Here is an 18,090-nt window from a genome sequence, read left to right on the forward strand (position 1 = left end):
AAGATTCGAAGATTTTTCCTAGGATGGGAAGGCATGTCTTTCCTCTTTTTTAACCAAACGTCTGCAACTCCAGAGCTCTAAAATATTTGATTGGTCCACATTGTAAGTTGTTAACACGTTAGTTTTGGGAAAGTCTTATCCTTTTTGTCAGACCAAGGAAAAGAGAAGTAGCTCCAAATGTATCTCTCTCTCCTCCCTGCATTTTCTATGTCTCTCTCTTGTATTTAAGCTTCTTGAAGTTCTTCCAAATTGGGTTTTAAATGCCAATTAGGAGGTTGAATGTAGTAAAATAAAAGCAAATGCAGACAGGATGGCCTCACCTTCTGGCTGGTTAGGCTTCAGAGAGAGCTGAGCCGGACCTTTGGCTCCCAGCGAGGCTTTGAGAGAAATATCCTGCCTAATGAACACATTAATTAGAACCATAACTATTTATAAGATGATAATTAGAAACGAAGGGAGGTAAACTGGGCTTTTCCTGCAATTAATGGAGGATTAATTACGGGAGCTAATGAAGTGGATTTTTGAAATGCGTGGAGGTGAAGTACAGAGATGTGCAGCCTGCTTTGTGATCACTGGCATAATTATTTTCTCCAGCACCAAAGCGTTTTAGGCCCTGGTCCTCGCTGGCTCAGGCCGGCTAATAAGCATCATTGCATCGTTATATATGCACTTAAAAAGACTTGCCACTGAAATGACTGTCTAATTATTTCTAATTGGCAGGCCCTGTGTGTTGTCATTGAGCTGTTTGGAGCCGCAGCACAGCCCTGGATCTAATAGAGCTTGGGGCGGAGAGGGAGGGGAGTGAGAACTAGAGAGACAGTGATGCATAGAGGGGAAGAGAGTAAAGAGGAGGGGGAGTTTTACAAGTCGCCTGCTGCACATAGCCCGAGCTGCACATTGGCCCCTCGTGTCACTCCCCCAGCAGGGCAGCAGGTCCTAGAATGATGGCCGACATACTCGCAGGTCACCTTGCCAAGTAGCCGATTAGCAAAGTTGTATCTTATCTGTGCTCGCTTCCCCCCCTTTTAATTAACAGCTTCTGCTCTTAATTTATGCACAAATAAACTCTGCCGTCTGTCCGCAGTCCTTGTTTTCACTGAAACATGCAGCACACAAGGATGGGAGGGGGGAGGCGCGTTTAAGTGCTGCGTGTGATTTAGTGGCCAAGTTTTGAGCCACTCCTCAGAGACCTGAGGTAAAGGAGCATGCATGGACAATCCTCAGTCAGCTGTGAGTTCCTTGTTCCTCTACTTATGCTATGGTTTAAACCATACGGGTATGGGGACTTGGGAGTGATGCTGGCTCACACACTAACATTTGTGCTTGGGGGTGACTTTCTAATTTGCAATTAATTTATTAGAGCAAACAAAAATATCTAAGTGAACAATATTCAGAAATGCTGATCTACCTTAAAATCATACAGACATCAAAGTCTTATTTAAAAATGTTGTCTCTCACATGTGTGAATTGTGGTTTAGAAGCCGTGTCAGCACCTCTGTTCACTGGCCATAAGCAGAGCAATGTGTGTTGTTTTGTAAAACAAAAGCCCTTCGTCATTCCCACTTCCCCACCAGACAACCCAACAGCAAATTGCTAGCTAATGGAACCGCTGCATGCACTTGTCTATTCACTTTGGATAAGTAAAGCAGCAACACAAGCGCACACCCACATGTGGTTTTACTCCAACGTTGGGTACTGGATTAGTGGAAAAAGAGGAGAAAAATGAGAAAGAAAGGCTGGGGAACTGAAACTAATATCATGTGCGCCTTGACTGAAACCTTGACAATCTTTTTGAAAGTAATGAAACACTTTCTCGGCATGCGTGTGAGGTTTTCTATTTGAAATTTGTCTTCATTTTTGCTCTATCCACTCAGATTTTGGCAGGGCAGAGGACATGATGAGGAAGCAGAGACTGATGGATCAGCCAAAAGATACGTGGCCAACTGTTGTGTGATTGGCTTGACAAAGAGCATAAAGCCTCTGTGACTGGCTGAATAGAGAATTTGATGCGATGTTGGCTTCAGATATAACAAGAAAAATGTTGTCCTTTTGAATCTAGTCAACAGTTTTTTTATTTTATTTAGTGAGGATATATGCCAGATATTTCTAAAACTCATTAGGATAAACTCTTTTGAAAACTGATGACAAAGTATTTTCCCACAAGCCTCTGCAGATGTGTAATCAATTACACTGGTATTGCAGTAAGGTCTTTGGATTCTGCTTCTATCAGTGTAATGTAAATCCATATTTTAAATGTTGGTTTATAAAAATTCAAAGTTACTAATAAACAAAACAGAAAAAGAATAACCTTCAAAAAGTTGGAAGCTTCATTTTTGTGTGTGTGCTTTTGTGAACACTGATTTGTCTCAGCGAGCATAAACAATGTTCAAATTAAGCAGTGTTCTGCAAGTTTAATGTATAAAGATTTCTGGTTTTATGCATTCTTCAGTCATATGTCATCCAATTAGCCCAACATTTAAGGTTTTCAAGTATTTTAGCATTCTGTTTTTTCATTTGAGTTCTCAGTTTATTTCTTACCCTCTGCCTTAATCAGCCTAGAAAAAAGTATGTTTTGAAGTCTTTTTTTTTTGTTAAGAGAACCTTCTATTTTGTTAGAAGGGAACTTCAACAAGAGATGAAACTAAAAGCAGGATATTTGTTTTAACGGGGTGCTGCTTGAATTGCGTCTTGGGTGTTTAATTAAGTGTAGTTTCCCTTTAGTAAGGGAATTCGTGTCTGCTTTTTGTCCACCCTTTCTGGAGTACTTTTTCCAGTCTCCCCACATGGTTTGTCTCAGCGTTTATGATTTTTCTTATACCGGAGTTGTGAGATTCCTAAATCACTTAAGCACACGGGGTTGAGCTGTGCACATTTAAACAATAAAAGCCTGTTATTCTAAGGACTCTAAGATCTCCTACCACTTCATAAATACATGCATATAAAAGGCAGAAAAATACATCTTTCCCCGGCGGGGTTGTAAGCTAGTGTCTACGGGCACACCTGCTTATTGAAGCCAGCCTGATGTCTGGTACTGTTGTTTGTTTCATGTATCCACAATTCTTTTTCACCTCTTTTTAGCAACCAGTTTTTCCTAAACATTTTTCTTTATTTCATCCTTTCTCTCTGCTTCACCTCCAACTGTCCTTCACCTATTTAGTTTCTTGTCTAGTAGGGACTCCACATTTTTTTTCCTCCGACTGCCATCACTCTTTTTTTATTTTTATTTTATTACCCTTCCCTGGAAAATATGACAACTCTGTAAAGTGTTAGTTTCTCGTCCATGATGGAACTTGGGGACGAAAAGCGGGTTTCAGATGTGCGAGTGGCTGTGAGCAAGTTTGCAAGTTAGCACCTAGTTGAAGTGAGACCTCCACTTGACCCCACGTCTGGACTGAGTGGGTGAGCTGGTAAGCATCCCCCCACCCGACACACAGCCCTCTTTACTCCAGCTGCTAATGGGTGTCATGTCAAGCTGCGGCTGCACGGGGGTCGAAGGTCGTGGGTGCACACCAGACGGCCAAGTTTAGGATTGCGACGAGGAGGCTGAGTGACACTAGGCATATGAGCCACTGAGGACGAGGGATTCAACACATACAGCATTAAGTGATACACACATGCATGCAAGCACATGGAACGCGTATCTGACTGAAAGGCATCTTTTCTCTCATTATGGGCTGGCCGTCATGGGTTCAGATAGATCTGAGGGGACTTTGAAGGCCTTTGAACTCTGCTAAATGACTTGACCTTGTGGCTTGTGGCTGGATTTGTGTGGATGTGTTTGGGGTGGATATGGGGAGGTAGTGAGTGGGTGGCCTGCATGGGGTCTCATTTCTGCTTCACAGCCAAGTCGGGTATTGCAGACGTTTGTGTTGACGCCTGCTAAATTAAAAGCAAACTGAATATTATGACAAATCTAAACATTTCTTTTATGAGGTGGAAGGGAGTGAAGAAAAAAACATCCTCTGAAACCTTCACGCTCTATCTTTGCTGTGTTAATTGTGTTCACATTCAGCCACTTTGCAGGATTTCTTGTGTGTTATTTAGAGCATGTATGTATATTTATGTTTTTGTGTTAGTGTTCATGTTAGTTGATGGCGTTTAGGTGTGTGTGTGAGTGTGTTCTGTGAACTGAGGGGAACAGATAATGTGGCTGCTTGGAGGGAGTAAGCAGCTTGGGAAATGATTTCAACAGCTCTCATAATTAGAGGAATATCATAAATTAAACTTGTGTCTGCCGTTGCGTTTGAAGAGCACTCAAAAGTAATAAATTCTGGATGGTTAACATATTTGCATTCCAATTCAGCAGGCAGCATCGGGCAGGAACAGCTGTTTTCCACGTCTATTGGCAGCAGGAGCTGCACATTTCTCACTCAAGGTGCTTTTAGTCACATTGAAATGGCAGAAAGTGACTTTTAACTGGAACATGAAGCTGTTTTTGCGTGCTTCTGTTCTTTCTCTGAAAATACCTCGACAGGAAATGTTGCATTAATGAAATTCTTCAAATGTTGATGTCTAATTTTCATTAAGTTCCTTCTTTTTCAGTGTATCTAAGAAATATTGATTAGCAAGTTTTTTGGGTGTTGCATCTACAGATACTGAAGAGTGACTATTATAAAAAAAAAAAAATTCTTTTTATAATTTTATTTATTTTTATATTTATTTAATTTTCTATTGCATTTTCTTATAAAACACACCAAACACACACAAAAAATAATATATTATGATCCAATGTCTAAAATGTCCAATTTATTTTGTCAGAAACTTCATAAAGAAATTTTCCAATTTCAACTTTTGCATGACCTTATTATTGAGGCTAAGGCATAAATAGGTTTTGGATCCCTCATTTTATAGATTTCGGTTTATGCTCTCTAAAGAGGTTTCTGTCCTAATTTGTCAGTATAAATCAATAAGAGGTCAAATATAATTTCATTTATTGGGTTTTTCTTTTTTTTGTCTGAAATTGAGTCTGAAGAATTTCATGTTTCTCTACTTCTGTAGTTCTCACTGTGCTTTGCCAGTCAATCTTGAAACCTTTGCCACATTTGCATAAAGGTTACAACTTAAAATGATGCAAAACATTTAGCTAAAATACTCAGTTTTTTTTTATTTGTTTGCTGAAATGTTAGGGAGCATTTTAGTGCAGATCCCTACCATTATGAATGTTCTAGCGGAATAAACTGTAACAAAAGACTTGTACACACTACTGATAAATATACAGCAATTTAGACAAGGTAAAATAATAGCTGTTCATCCATTATCTCCCACTTACGTCTGTGGTTCTGGCCGTGTTAGCCCCAGTCTCAGAAGCGACTCCCAGACCTCTCTCACTACCCGTTGGGAGAATACTGAGGTGTCCTCAAACCAGCCAACAGATGTGAACTCTCCAGATTGTCTTGGGTCTACTATCTCAACTGAGTATTCTCAAATTAAGATAAGGCAAACTGTTAAACAAAAAAAAAAGATTTTAGGTCAATTTTTTACCTGTTTTTTTTATTTTTTTAGGTTGAATTGGGGGTATTTCTTGATATTAATTTTAACACTTTCTAATAAAACTGCAGAGCTTTTACTCATCGTATACTCAATCATTTGGCCTAATAAACCTACCAGAACTTGGCTGGCCGCCCTGGGGAGATTACATCCCTGTGTCCCTCACTGCACCTCATATGGTAAAATAAAGGTAAAGCAACAGTTCCTAAGATGGGTCTTTTTTTTCGTGTATGTGTGTGTTACTTTTTTCTTTCCTGTGGGCGCCCCCTGTCCCTACACAGTCCATTATGAATAATGATTTGTCTGGGGGGGTCAGAAGACGCTCACCTGTATCTGACACAAGTTGATATCTTTCAGTTGCCATTAATGTCCAATTTTCAATGAAAGCAGAAATAGAATACAGATAAAGGTAACACACCATCCTGCTTCACACCCGTGCACATAATTACCCCAATGGGCTGTGGTGAGGGATCATATCCTAGCACGCACTGGGGGGTCAGTGGCGATAAGCTTCAGCCCATTTCCCAACATGGAGCATAATTACTCTATTGATAATTCTCCCGGAAAATGGTCCCAGCCAATTGCAGGGCCCCGATTTAATGGATTGGATGATGAAACGAGGAATGAATGGAGGAGTGTGTATGTGTGTGCAGGAGGGGTGGGGAGCGTGGCACGTGGGGGCAACCAGGAGCCTTTTATTAGAAATGAAAATATGTTTAGGTCATAGGGGGACCTATTTTCCCTGGAGATAATAAGGCCAATAAAATGTAAAGCAGCGGAAGAGCTTGGAATGGGGTCCAACTGTGACTGTTTATCTGTGTGTGTCCTGCATTAGCCCATTTATCCCCAGCCTCAAATTAGCCAATCATTCTCCAAGGGGAAGGACTTGGTCAGGAAATTGACATTTAGCAGCATAGGCTCACTCTATTAACTACAGTAAATTTAATTTGTTGCACACCCCAGAAGTGGACTGTTTTCTCTGCCATCAGAGGGGGAAAAGGAAAAGGAGACAAAAAACTAAGAGCAGATAGTGAAATTGTGTTTTTTGCATCTGCTGTTTTTGGCCACAGTTGGCCAAGCCATAAATATAGAACTTATGGTTGGAACATTGCTGCTCAGTTGCCTTTTTTTCTCATGTATTGCTGATTACAAACACATGCAGGCATTGTCAACATGTAGACTCATTCGTTCCTGGGTCTGTTAGGGCCATTGATGGATTATCGCGCCTGGATGCTTCATACCTTGATAATGCCAATGATTTTCTTGTCCTTTTTTCCATTTGAAGTTATTTTTTGACTTGCCAAATCGTCACTCCAATAAACACTGTAATAAACAATATAAATCACATGCTCTACAAAGGCCTTTAACTCAATGTCTGAATCAGATGTGTCACTGTGATTGTATTAGAAAATCTCTCCAATTGGCTGCCTCTCTTTGATTTGTTTGCAGAGTGTAATGAAGCAGCAAATGAAAACAAAGAACCTATAATGCTAGTGCTAAAAATAGTTTATTGCATCAGTTTGTTGAGAATTTTATTTAAAAAGTTTGTTTTATGAAACTAGGGATGCGAAAATTCACTTTCCCAGATTTTAGTAAAAATTAATTTTTGGGTCACTGTTTTGTTGTGATTCAATATTTGATTTATGTAAAAAACAACAAAAAGCTAAACATTTAGAAAAATTATGTCATGTGCGTGGAGACTCGAGAGCCGGTAGGACCCAGACGCAGAGATGGGAGGCCAACGGGTTCAGGACTAGAGGGTTTATTAAACGAACAAAAAGCGCTGCAGAGCAGGATGACCAAACAAAAACGAAAACTTACTGTGACGTGACGAGAAACATGGAATAAGGACGCTAAGACCAGAGGACAAAAATCAAAATAAAACAGGAAACAGAACCAAACAAGACAGAACAAGAACTAAAGCAAAACAAAACAAACTCGAACCATGAAAAATTATTTTTTTAAATTTGTTAATAAGCATGTAACAATAAAGAAAAACCTTTCAGTTGGCCTATATTAAGTATGGGTGCAATGTAACACAAAATGTTTTACAATTCCAGCGTAAACATATGCAAACGTGTGCCGAAGGGATGTAACGATTCTTTATCTCTGCAATTTGGTTCGATGAAACTATATCTGGCTCAGTTTTAAACCAAGAATTGTGGCATTCATGGTGATTACTGTAACTACTGCTGAAAACGGCTTATTTTGTTTTTTTGGTTTTGTTGAATTGGCAGACTTTATTGACAGCATGTAAATATTAGACATCTTGAATGAGTACCAACTTGTTGCAGAAAACCTGAAACTTATCAGAAAACATAAAATTCAGTCCATTTTTGTTCTAGCAGGTAAATATTGAAAATTCTGCTGAGAATTGGAACTTTAGGCTAATTGAGAACCAACTCATTGAAATTGGACTCAAGTGGTGTTTTATCAAACAAGAATTCCTTTCACATGTTGTTTTATTTTACAATAATTAAACCAAGTCAGTTGAATTTTCCAACCTTTAGAGGTGCACATTTATTTTCTCAGCACTTAAAGCAAAGTGGTCATGTTATGGCTTGGAGTTGGTAAAGTTTGTTTACCTCCGTAGCGGATATCTCTTTGCAGACCTTTAAAAGTGGGCCCCGGTGACCCTAGTTCATTGAGATTCCATTCCGTGCAACAGTGACTCTCCAGTGATCAGGACTGCCACAGCCTAATTGGTTGCAACAGTTGTCAGAGTGTTGTCTGTTTGGTAGGTGACAGGCGTCTGAAGGAAATGATTAGTTTTCTATTGGGAAAAAGACAGCTCTGGATGTCCCAAACTGCAAACTAATAAAAGGGGGGAAAGCAATAAAGCTCCTGGACGGTAGGTTTGACTGTTTTTATAGACAAATCAATAAAATGATAGATGATGGAAAATAACGGCATTTTAGCTGCCGATTTCTTCTGGGGCCGCAGATTATACCCCCCTTACATACACACATGTACAAACACACACAGTTGAATGCTACACACACATCTTTGTGGACATGTCGGCATTATTACGGTCGTATGTTGTGACAGGTAAATAAGTTGACAAGATGAGTAGAGCTCATTGAGATGTAAGTTACACTTTGAATTTTCTTTTTGCAGGTGTTTAAATCAGAGAGTTAATGTTTGTGTGTCACAGCTAACAAAGTAATCTCACTCTTTAAATCTTTTAGAGACCAGAGGGTCATTGTCAGAATCAATACAAAGGACAGGTGTTCCTTTGAGTCGCCCTCTAATTGGCTCAATTTCTGCACTGTCTCTGCACGTATGTGTGTTTTATGGTGTATTGGTTTGTATATAACCATTATTGAACCTGTCCAATGAAGGATGAATTGGTCCAATCTCTGAGAATTTAATCTCAGTGAGTTTTATCCTGTGGATACAAGCCAGATTTTATCATTTTAAATCAGAATCTTTAGTTTGACTTTTAAAACAGTGGAAGTCCTAATTACATGTAACATGAGACCAGTATTTAATTAGGAAAAAAACATTAATTTGCTAGAACCAAAAATAAACACCGGATTTAACCTAGAAAGATTAATGCCTGGTTTGACCTTTAAGTTATTGATTCTTTGAGTATCATTTGAGAAGAAAAAATAAGTTATGGAAGATTTACCATTGCTTTAGTGAATGTATAATAAACTATCTTGGCTCCTTTTACCTGTTTAGGTCTCATTCTCGCCACCGAAGATCTCACAGTAGGAGTGACAGCCGCCGAGCGGTACACAGCCGCAAAAGGAGCCACAGTCGCAGCAGAGAGAAGGACCGGAGTAGACGAAAGGGCCGAGACCGCGAGAAGGAGAAAGACAAGTACCGGGATAGAGGAAGAGATCGGGACAAGGACAGGGAGAAGGACAAGAGTAAAGACAAAACCGAGAAGAAGGAGTAAGTGGGTGTTCTTTTTTTCTTTTTTGAAACAAACATAGCTATTGCACACCTCAATTTAAAATCCACATGGAAATATGACTTGTCGATTATTCTTTTTTGAATGTTCAAATAGAGCCCAATGTCCTCTTTTCTGGCCCGTCATCAATCACTCCATCTTTACATCCATCAATCCACTATTTCCTTTCTTCCTCTTTTTCCACAGCAATCAAGCATTGTGCTCCCTAGGCCTTGTAATTTGATGCAATACCCTCCCATCAGAGAAAATGTTATAGTGGGATAGAAATAGATGATAGGTAAGAGTGCTGTGCAGGTTCTGTTCGTAAAGAATGTTTTGGTCAGTAGATGATGTCTGATTTCCTCTCACCCTCTGGGCCCAGCTGCAATAAGTCTAGAAACGTAACTAGATCATGGGAACCACTGGTGTCTTTGTTGCCCGTGCCAAGACAAAAAAAAAAAAGGAAAATTCCTGGCGGCCAATCACCTTATAGAAAGAAAAGCTGGCGTCTTTTGCAGTTTTGCGGATTACAGTGCAGTCTAGTATCAGATTTATTGATTTTTTTTTAACAACAGGGCACTTTGATATTGTAAAAAATTCTTCAGAGGGCTCCAACACTCTAGTGTTGTTATGCAGCCCTTTACTACTGCCAGTACTAAGATGTACTCTGTCATATTTACTAAAACATACTTTTCCGTTGATGAGGGGACATTTACCCTTTGCCTTTTTGCCCCTTTGTCAAATCATGAAATAACTACTTTTTTTACTTGCAGAGTTGAGATCTGTCTTTTTTAACCTGGTTATTGCCAATGTGCAGGCATAGTATCTGTCTAAAAACATCTCAAAGATCACAAATCTAAAGAATTAGAAGAACAGTTGTGAAATAATAGTATTGACATTTTTCACTCCGAAAAGTATTACAAAGCCATTACCACATTTTATAGCTACAGTAGACTGCTGTGGGAAACGCTGCCTACTTCAGAAAAAGCCCTAAAAGAATAGTGCTAAACTTTCTTAGGGGTTACTGACCTGCTGAAATAATTCCAAAAGACATGCAGCAACAGATCCAGGAAGTCTTCAAGGAACCGAAAAAAAAATTATAAAACCTGCTGGTACCACTAACTTCATTCAAAGTGCCTTCAAACATGGAGGTTGAAGTGTGGAGTTTTGGAAAGCCTTAGAGCAGGGGTCCCCAAATCCAGGCCTCAGAGGCCGGTGTCCTACATGTTTTCCAGCCAACCTGCCACTGAATCTCCTTATTGGCTAAACACATCTGATCCAGGTAATCGGCAGCAAATAAGGCAGGGTTTTTTGAAAACCAGCAGGACACACCGGCCCTCGAGGCCTGGATTTGAGGACCCCTGCCTTACAGCATTTTGACCTTTGACTTGCTATGAGTGATAAAACCATGAAAACAGAAACTCAAAGTAAAATGTCCATCCATCATTTTATGACCTAAAGCACTTTTGTGTTCTGTAGTAAAACAATGATCATAAACACACAGATAAGACCAACCGTGAAAGCCCTTAACCCCCCAATTACCCCATTATTACATAATCGTCTGCTCTTATACTGTATGTATGTGTGGAAGAAAACAAAAATTTGATGTATTATCCAAATAGAAAAAAAAAATAATATATGTTGCACAGCTCTTTCTGGCAAAAATGGGCTGAAATTCCTCTTATTCCTCAGTGTTAAAATAGGCATGTTTTCTTGTTTACTGTTATCTTTAAGCAATTCACTGAATGAAGAAACACATAATGCATAAATTGATGACTTTGATATCCATTGTGTTTTTTCACAATTCTAATAGATTTTTCAGGGAAGAGTTTAAAGTTATGATCAAGTCATTACTTTTTAAATATTAATATGTGATTATTGTAATTGCATACACTATAAACCATTAAGCGGCAGATTTTTCAAGTGTTTCAGTTTAAAATATGCACTAAAAATTCTCTTACAATTCAATCTTAAGATCTAATATGACCTCTTCTCTTAAGATGTGCTGTGCTCTAGTTTGAGAAATGCTGTGAATAAAAATAGGGATACATTTCCTAGAAAACACATTGACTATTTCACATTTAATTTATGCTTAACCAAAATGAGTAAACCATATGCAATAGGTATGCAGGTTTCGCTCTCTTTGAAAAACAGCTTTTGGTTGTTGTTTTTTTCCATTACACAACAAGTAAATAGATTTGTGTACTTTGAATTGAGAAGACAGAGCAGGTTTGTGGGCTGTATTATATTGACTTATTGTTTTCTGCCACTTATATAAAATCAATCTAATTTCTTTCTTTTTTTTTATCTACTGCAATGCAGCCTACAGTCCCTCTGTACAAATAGAGCTTAGTGATTTGCTTCTAAAGCAAATGTTCTGTTTATTTTAAGCTATCTCATATAGCCTTCCTTAGATTAGCATCAGAAAAACAAATAAAGCCAACACTGAGATGTAAGGCCAGCAGACCTATATCTATTTTCTTATTAAGGCTTCAATATCCTTCAGCATTGATAGGAATCTCTTTCTTCATCTCTGACCCCGCTTTAACTTGTCAGTGTGCAAGTTTGTTTGTTGGTTTGTTCTTATGTGTGTCTTTGCATCTTTAGCTGTACATGTTTCTATCTTTTGCACTTATATTTGGCCTCCCAGCTAGCTTTAGTCTGTGAAGTCTTAATAATTCTGAACCATCTATGTGCACCTGACCCACTATGTAAGGTGACACACTTCTTTAGAACACAACTTTTGAACACATGAAAACGTCAGTATTAGGGTATTGGCATTGAGCATCTAGGCTTTCATTTTTAGGTCACACACTAGTGATGTTTATGATGGATCTTCAAAAATGAAGCATCTGTGCTTCATTTTTGAAGAATTTGGAGTATGACTTGATACCCTTTTCAATACATTAAGGGTCTATAGCGTGCTTTTCTTAAGCCTTTCAGAGGAATCTGTATCCATATATCTGATAATATATAACCTTTGGCACATTAAAGAGCAACTTTTTTCAAATTAAATATTAGTTATTTTTGGAGTTCATTTTTTAACCTCAAAGGAAAACGTCCCGTCTCTGAGACACCGGCTTTCTGTCCTTGTGGGTGCCGCCCATTTCATGACGTCAACCTAGAGTCGGCCTTGGGAGCATGTCTGCGTTTCATCCACGAAATCATCTGAACTTTTGCAAAGATGGATGTGCATATTGTGGAGCCCTACAAAAGCCTTTTTGCTGATCATTGCTAGCTCCACTGAGAAAGTAGATGTGTGTGTTAGCCTGGGGGCAGTGCTGGCAGCATAGACTCTTCCTGGAAGGAGTTGTTCCTTACTTTCATACGTATGAATGGGACAACCCACTCGTTTTCATGGAGCACGGCCTGGTGCTCACACCCGATGGTTTCAGAGGAATAATCAGAAATGCATGAATGTACTGCTTTGGGGTTGTTTTTTGCAAGGAATTTACAATATAATATACTTAATAGCTCAAAAAGTTGATTTTTGCATGATATATATAGGCCCTTTGAGTTTTGTAAAGCTATTTCTGAGCTTATATTTTTGACTGGAAAGCAAGAAATATCAAGGTGAGCTGTTTATAAAATCCAAGACATTCTAAACATTCTAGATTATCTTAATCCAATTCAGTCCAGATCATCCCATTTAGACCCCATTGTTTTATACTTATTGCCTCTATCAGTGACCAGCAGATTACACTGAATGGTTTTGGGCTTAATCCGTGCAGGCTAGAGTCCCTTTAAACAAAAGATTTGGAAGAAATGTCCAGATGAACCAGCCTCGGTAAAAGCAACCATCTGTCATGACTGATTAGGTTCTGAGAGGACAGGAAAAAACAAACACAGAACACTGGAACATTTGTTATAAGATAAAAAAAAAAGAGTTAAGCCGTTAACTACAACAGTTAAACGATAAAGCTGATGAGTGCTGGATCACTGGAACATCTGTTATAAGACATGGTTATGTTCAGGTTGTGGGGCTAACCCCGGTCCTCAAAGTCACCAGCTTGTTTTCTAGTTTTCCTTAATAGTAATTAACCGCAAACCGTGTAGGTAAAGTTGGAGAACGAGTTTGTATGATCTCGAGGTCCATGGTTGGCCAGCCCTAAGTCTGTGTTTATGAAGAAAACCCCCAGGTTTTTTTTTGCTAAAAAAGGCCAACAAGTCTAAGCCTTTAGTCAGAACTGCCCTTAGGAGCCCTCGTACAAGAAACATCAAAGCCACCAAATTGTTCCTGAACATGGCTGTGTTTGCACCTCACCGCTTTGCAGGGTATGGGTCAAACGCAGAGAACAAATTTCACACACCTAGGTGCCTGACTGCTACACTCTATGCGGCTTGATATAACGAACCATTGTCTCTTTACCTCTGACCTGTAGAAAATAGAGTTTAGTACCTTTTAGGGGGTATATGCTAGGGCTAGGGCTAGGGCATTTTCGATATGAGGAAAATCGCGATATGCGATATTGGTGATTAATATTGCGATAACGATATAATTTGCGGTATATAAACAAATATCAAACCAACCAAAAACATCATTTCCATTTCAATGCAACAGTATAAAAATTATACTCCAAATGACCCTTGTCGACATAGGAGGCAAACGTCAAACATAAAAGGGCTCATTTGATTGATCAACAGCGTAAACGGGTCCTTCCAATTGGTTAAATGCATAAAGGGATTCATTTCATTTATTCAATATTTCAAGCTGCCATGAGTTTGTTTTAGCACATTTAACCCTTGTGCTATCTTAGATGACCCCCCCCCTTACTTTGACGTGTTCTCCCTACTATGACAAAGGTGGATAAATGTGGAAAGATTTCATGTAATCCATGGACACCAGTGAAGATCAAAAATCATTGAAGAAAAAAGGTTCAGTGCACTGTGTAGTGGGTCTAGATGACCCAACTCCCAATGTTAAAGTGCCTAGGATAGCACAAAAGTCAAGGTAACAATTTATAGCGATTTTCGCCGTCTTTTGCGGTATACATATTGCACAGCTTGATGTCGCGATAACGATAAATTTGCGGTATATTGTGCAGGCCTAGTATATGCAATTCAATACTAAGTTATACCTAAAGACTTTTGATTTTAATTGATATGTCTGGATTGCTGCTCTATCTTTTGACCTTTACAGAATGTTATTATGGCCCGCAGCAGTCATAGACTGCAAGGACCATATTGTAACTGGTACGAGGGTCGAACACTCAAAAAGTCCAAAACGTCAAAAAAACGCGTCAAAACGCCAAAAAATGGGGTCAAAAGTCGCCCAAAGCACAAAACGACACGACAATTGTGTAACGCAACAAAAATACACACACACACGCACAACACCAACGCACAAACGTCAAAATTGTAGTCGCAAAAATGACGACAAAAACCCAAAAAAGCCCCAAAAAGCCCTCAAAAGACGGGTTTAAAGCCAAAAAGACATGCCCAGCCTATAGTAAAAGACAGGCCGCATTGAAATACATAGGCCACCTGACTGCAAAAACTTCTATATTGTTTCTGCTTCGTTTCATTATTATGGCCCGCAGCACTCAGAGTGCAAGGACCATATTGTAACTGGTACGAGGGTCGAACACTCAAAAAGGTCCAAAACGTCAAAAAAACGCGTCAAAACGCCAAAAAATGGGGTCAAAAGTCGCCCAAAGCACAAAACAACACGACAATTGTGTAACGCAACAAAAATACACACACACACGCACAACACCAACGCAAAAACGTCAAAATTGTAGTCGCAAAAATGACGACAAAAAAACAAAAAAGCCCCAAAAAGCCCTCAAAAGACAGGTTTAAAGCCAAAAAGACATGCCCAGCCTATAGTAAAAGACAGGCCGCATTGAAATACATAGGAAATCCTAACCGCAAAAACTTCTATATTGTTTTTCGAATGTTTATTATTATTATGGCCCGCAGCACTCACAGAGTGCAAGGACCATATTGTAACTGCTACGAGGGTCGAACACTCAAAAGGTCCAAAACGTCAAAAAAACGCGTCAAAACGCCAAAAAATGGGGTCAAAAGTCGCCCAAAGCACAAAACGACACGACAATTGTGTAACGCAACAAAAATACACACACACACGCACAACACAAAGCACAAACGTCAAAATTGTAGTCGCAAAAATGACGACAAAAACCCAAAAAAGCCCCAAAAAGCCCTCAAAAGACGGGTTTAAAGCCAAAAACACATGCCCAGCCTATAATAAAAGACAGGCCGCATTGAAATACATAGGCCACCTGACTGCAAAAACTTCTATATTGTTTCTGCTTTGTTTCATTATTATGGCCCGCAGCACTCACAGAGTGCAAGGACCATATTGTAACTGGTACGAGGGTCGAACACTCAAAAAGTCCAAAACGTCAAAAAAACGCGTCAAAACGCCAAAAAATGGGGTCAAAAGTCGCCCAAAGCACACAACGACACGACAATTGTGTAACGCAACAAAAATACACACACACACGCACAACACCAACGCAAAAACGTCAAATTTGTAATCGCAAAAATGACGACAAAAACACGAAAAAGCCCCAAAAAGCCCTCAAAAGAAGGGTTTAAAGCCAAACAGACATGCCCAGCCTATAGTAAAAGACAGGCCGCATTGAAATACATAGGAAATCCTAACCGCAAAAACTTCTATATTGTTTCTGCTTTGTTTCATTTTTATTATTATGGCCCGCAGCAGTCATAGACTGCAAGGACCATATTTTAACTGGTACGAGGGTCGAACACTCAAAAAGTCCAAAACGTCAAAAAAACGCGTCAAAACGCCAAAAAATGGGGTCAAAAAACGCCCAAAGCAAAAAATGACACAACAATTGTGTAACGCAACAAAAATACACACACACACGCACAACACCAACGCAAAAACGTCAAAATTGTAGTCGCAAAAATGACGACAAAAAACCAAAAAAGCCCCAAAAAGCCCTCAAAGAACGGGTTTAAAGCCAAAAAGACATGCCCAGCCTATAGTAAAAGACAGGCCGCATTGAAATACATAGGCCACCTGACTGCAAAAACTTCTATATTGTTTTTCGAATGTTTTTTTATTATTATTATGGTTTCTAACGGCGTCTTTGAGCTCAAATGGTTGGAGAAAAAATGAACAGAAAAGCCGCCATTTTGGAAAAAGTAGGTTTTTTATCAACTTATGACATGTAGCTCTCACCAATGGAGGAATGTGTTTTTCTGAGTCAGTTGATGATGCAGATCGCTATGCTAGCAATTTTAGCTATATTAGCATTACTAGCATAGTTAGCATAATTAGCATTTTAGGTAATGTGTTTTTCTGAGTCAGTTGATGATGCTGATCGCTATGCTAGCACTTTTAGCCACATTAGCATAGCTAGCATAACTAGCATAATTAGCATTTTAGGTAATGTGTTTTTCTGATTCAGTTAATGATGCTGATCGCTATGCTAGCACTTTTAGCCACATTAGCATAGCTAGCATAGTTAGCATAATTAGCATTTTAGGTAATGTGTTTTTCTGAGTCAGTTGATGATGCTGATCGCTATGCTAGCACTTTTAGCCACATTAGCATTGCTAGCATAGTTAGCATAATTAGCATTTTAGGTGATGTGTTTTTCTGTGTCGGTTGATGATGCTGATCGCTATGCTAGCACTTTTAGCCACATTAGCATAGTTAGCATAGTTAGCATAATTAGCAAATCCAGCCTTGACTAGCTTTTAATTTGCGGGCTGTGAGGGCGGTGAGGTCAGCGGTGGTGCGTAGAGTTGGGCGTGGAGGCGGGTTGCGTCTGCGGGCCATACAACGCCGCTTGCGGCTTTAATTATGGCCCGCAGCAGTCATAGACTGCAAGGACCATATTGTAACTGGTACGAGGGTCGAACACTCAAAAAGTCCAAAACGTCAAAAAAACGCGTCAAAACGCCCAAAAATGGGGTCAAAAGTCGCCCAAAGCACACAACGACACGACAATTGTGTAACGCAACAAAAATACACACACACACGCACAACACTAATGCAAAAACGTCAAAATTGTAGTCGCAAAAATGATGACAAAAACACAAAAAAGCCCCAAAAAGCCCTCAAAAGACGGGTTTAAAGCCAAAAAGACATGCCCAGCCTATAGTAAAAGACAGGCCGCATTGAAATACATAGGCCACCTGACTGCAAAAACTTCTATATTGTTTCTGCTTTGTTTCATTATTATTATTATTCCGCTTTCTATCTGCGCCTTTGAGCTCAAAATTGACCCCCGCCACATACCCGAAAACTCACCAAAATTGGCACACACCTGGGATAAATTGAAAATGAATTTTCGGCAAAGAGAACGTCAACCCCCCGAAGTCGATGACATCACGGCGAGCGTTCCCGTAAAAAAAATGAATGGGCCGAAAATCGCTTATGGGGCCAAAAAAAAATATTTTGAAATACAGGTACGAAACCAAAACACGCGTGTTGGAAATATCCCAAAGAAGTTGTGAAATTATTATGGGATGGCCACACGACCTACGGCTTGGCGGCCATTTTGTGGCGAACTCTGAGAAATGGCGATTTTCGTGTTCTATCACAATATGGGAAAACGAGACTTTTGTTTAAGCGATTTTCACGAAATTGCATACACATGCCACATACACGATTCTACAACTACCAAAGAAGTTTATTTGACCTTTGACCCTGGGAAAAGGCGGCCATCTTGAATTTTCATTAAAAAGCACCTTTAGTAAAGGAT

The 18,090-nt window shown here is 39.4% G+C and overlaps 1 protein-coding gene across 1 annotated transcript in view; it reads left to right on the forward strand.

Moving 5' to 3' along the window:
- rsrc1 (arginine and serine rich coiled-coil 1) overlaps positions 1 to 18,090 on the forward strand; it is a 134,568-nt gene that overhangs the window by 13,628 nt on the left and 102,850 nt on the right. The window contains exon 4 of the mRNA XM_011482566.3: positions 9,172 to 9,387. Coding sequence (XP_011480868.2) covers positions 9,172 to 9,387 — 216 coding nt within the window. The remainder of the gene's footprint in view (positions 1 to 9,171; positions 9,388 to 18,090) is intronic.

This window comes from Oryzias latipes, chromosome 13 (assembly GCF_002234675.1).
Source record: "Oryzias latipes chromosome 13, ASM223467v1".
NCBI classification, from domain to species: domain Eukaryota; kingdom Metazoa; phylum Chordata; class Actinopteri; order Beloniformes; family Adrianichthyidae; genus Oryzias; species Oryzias latipes.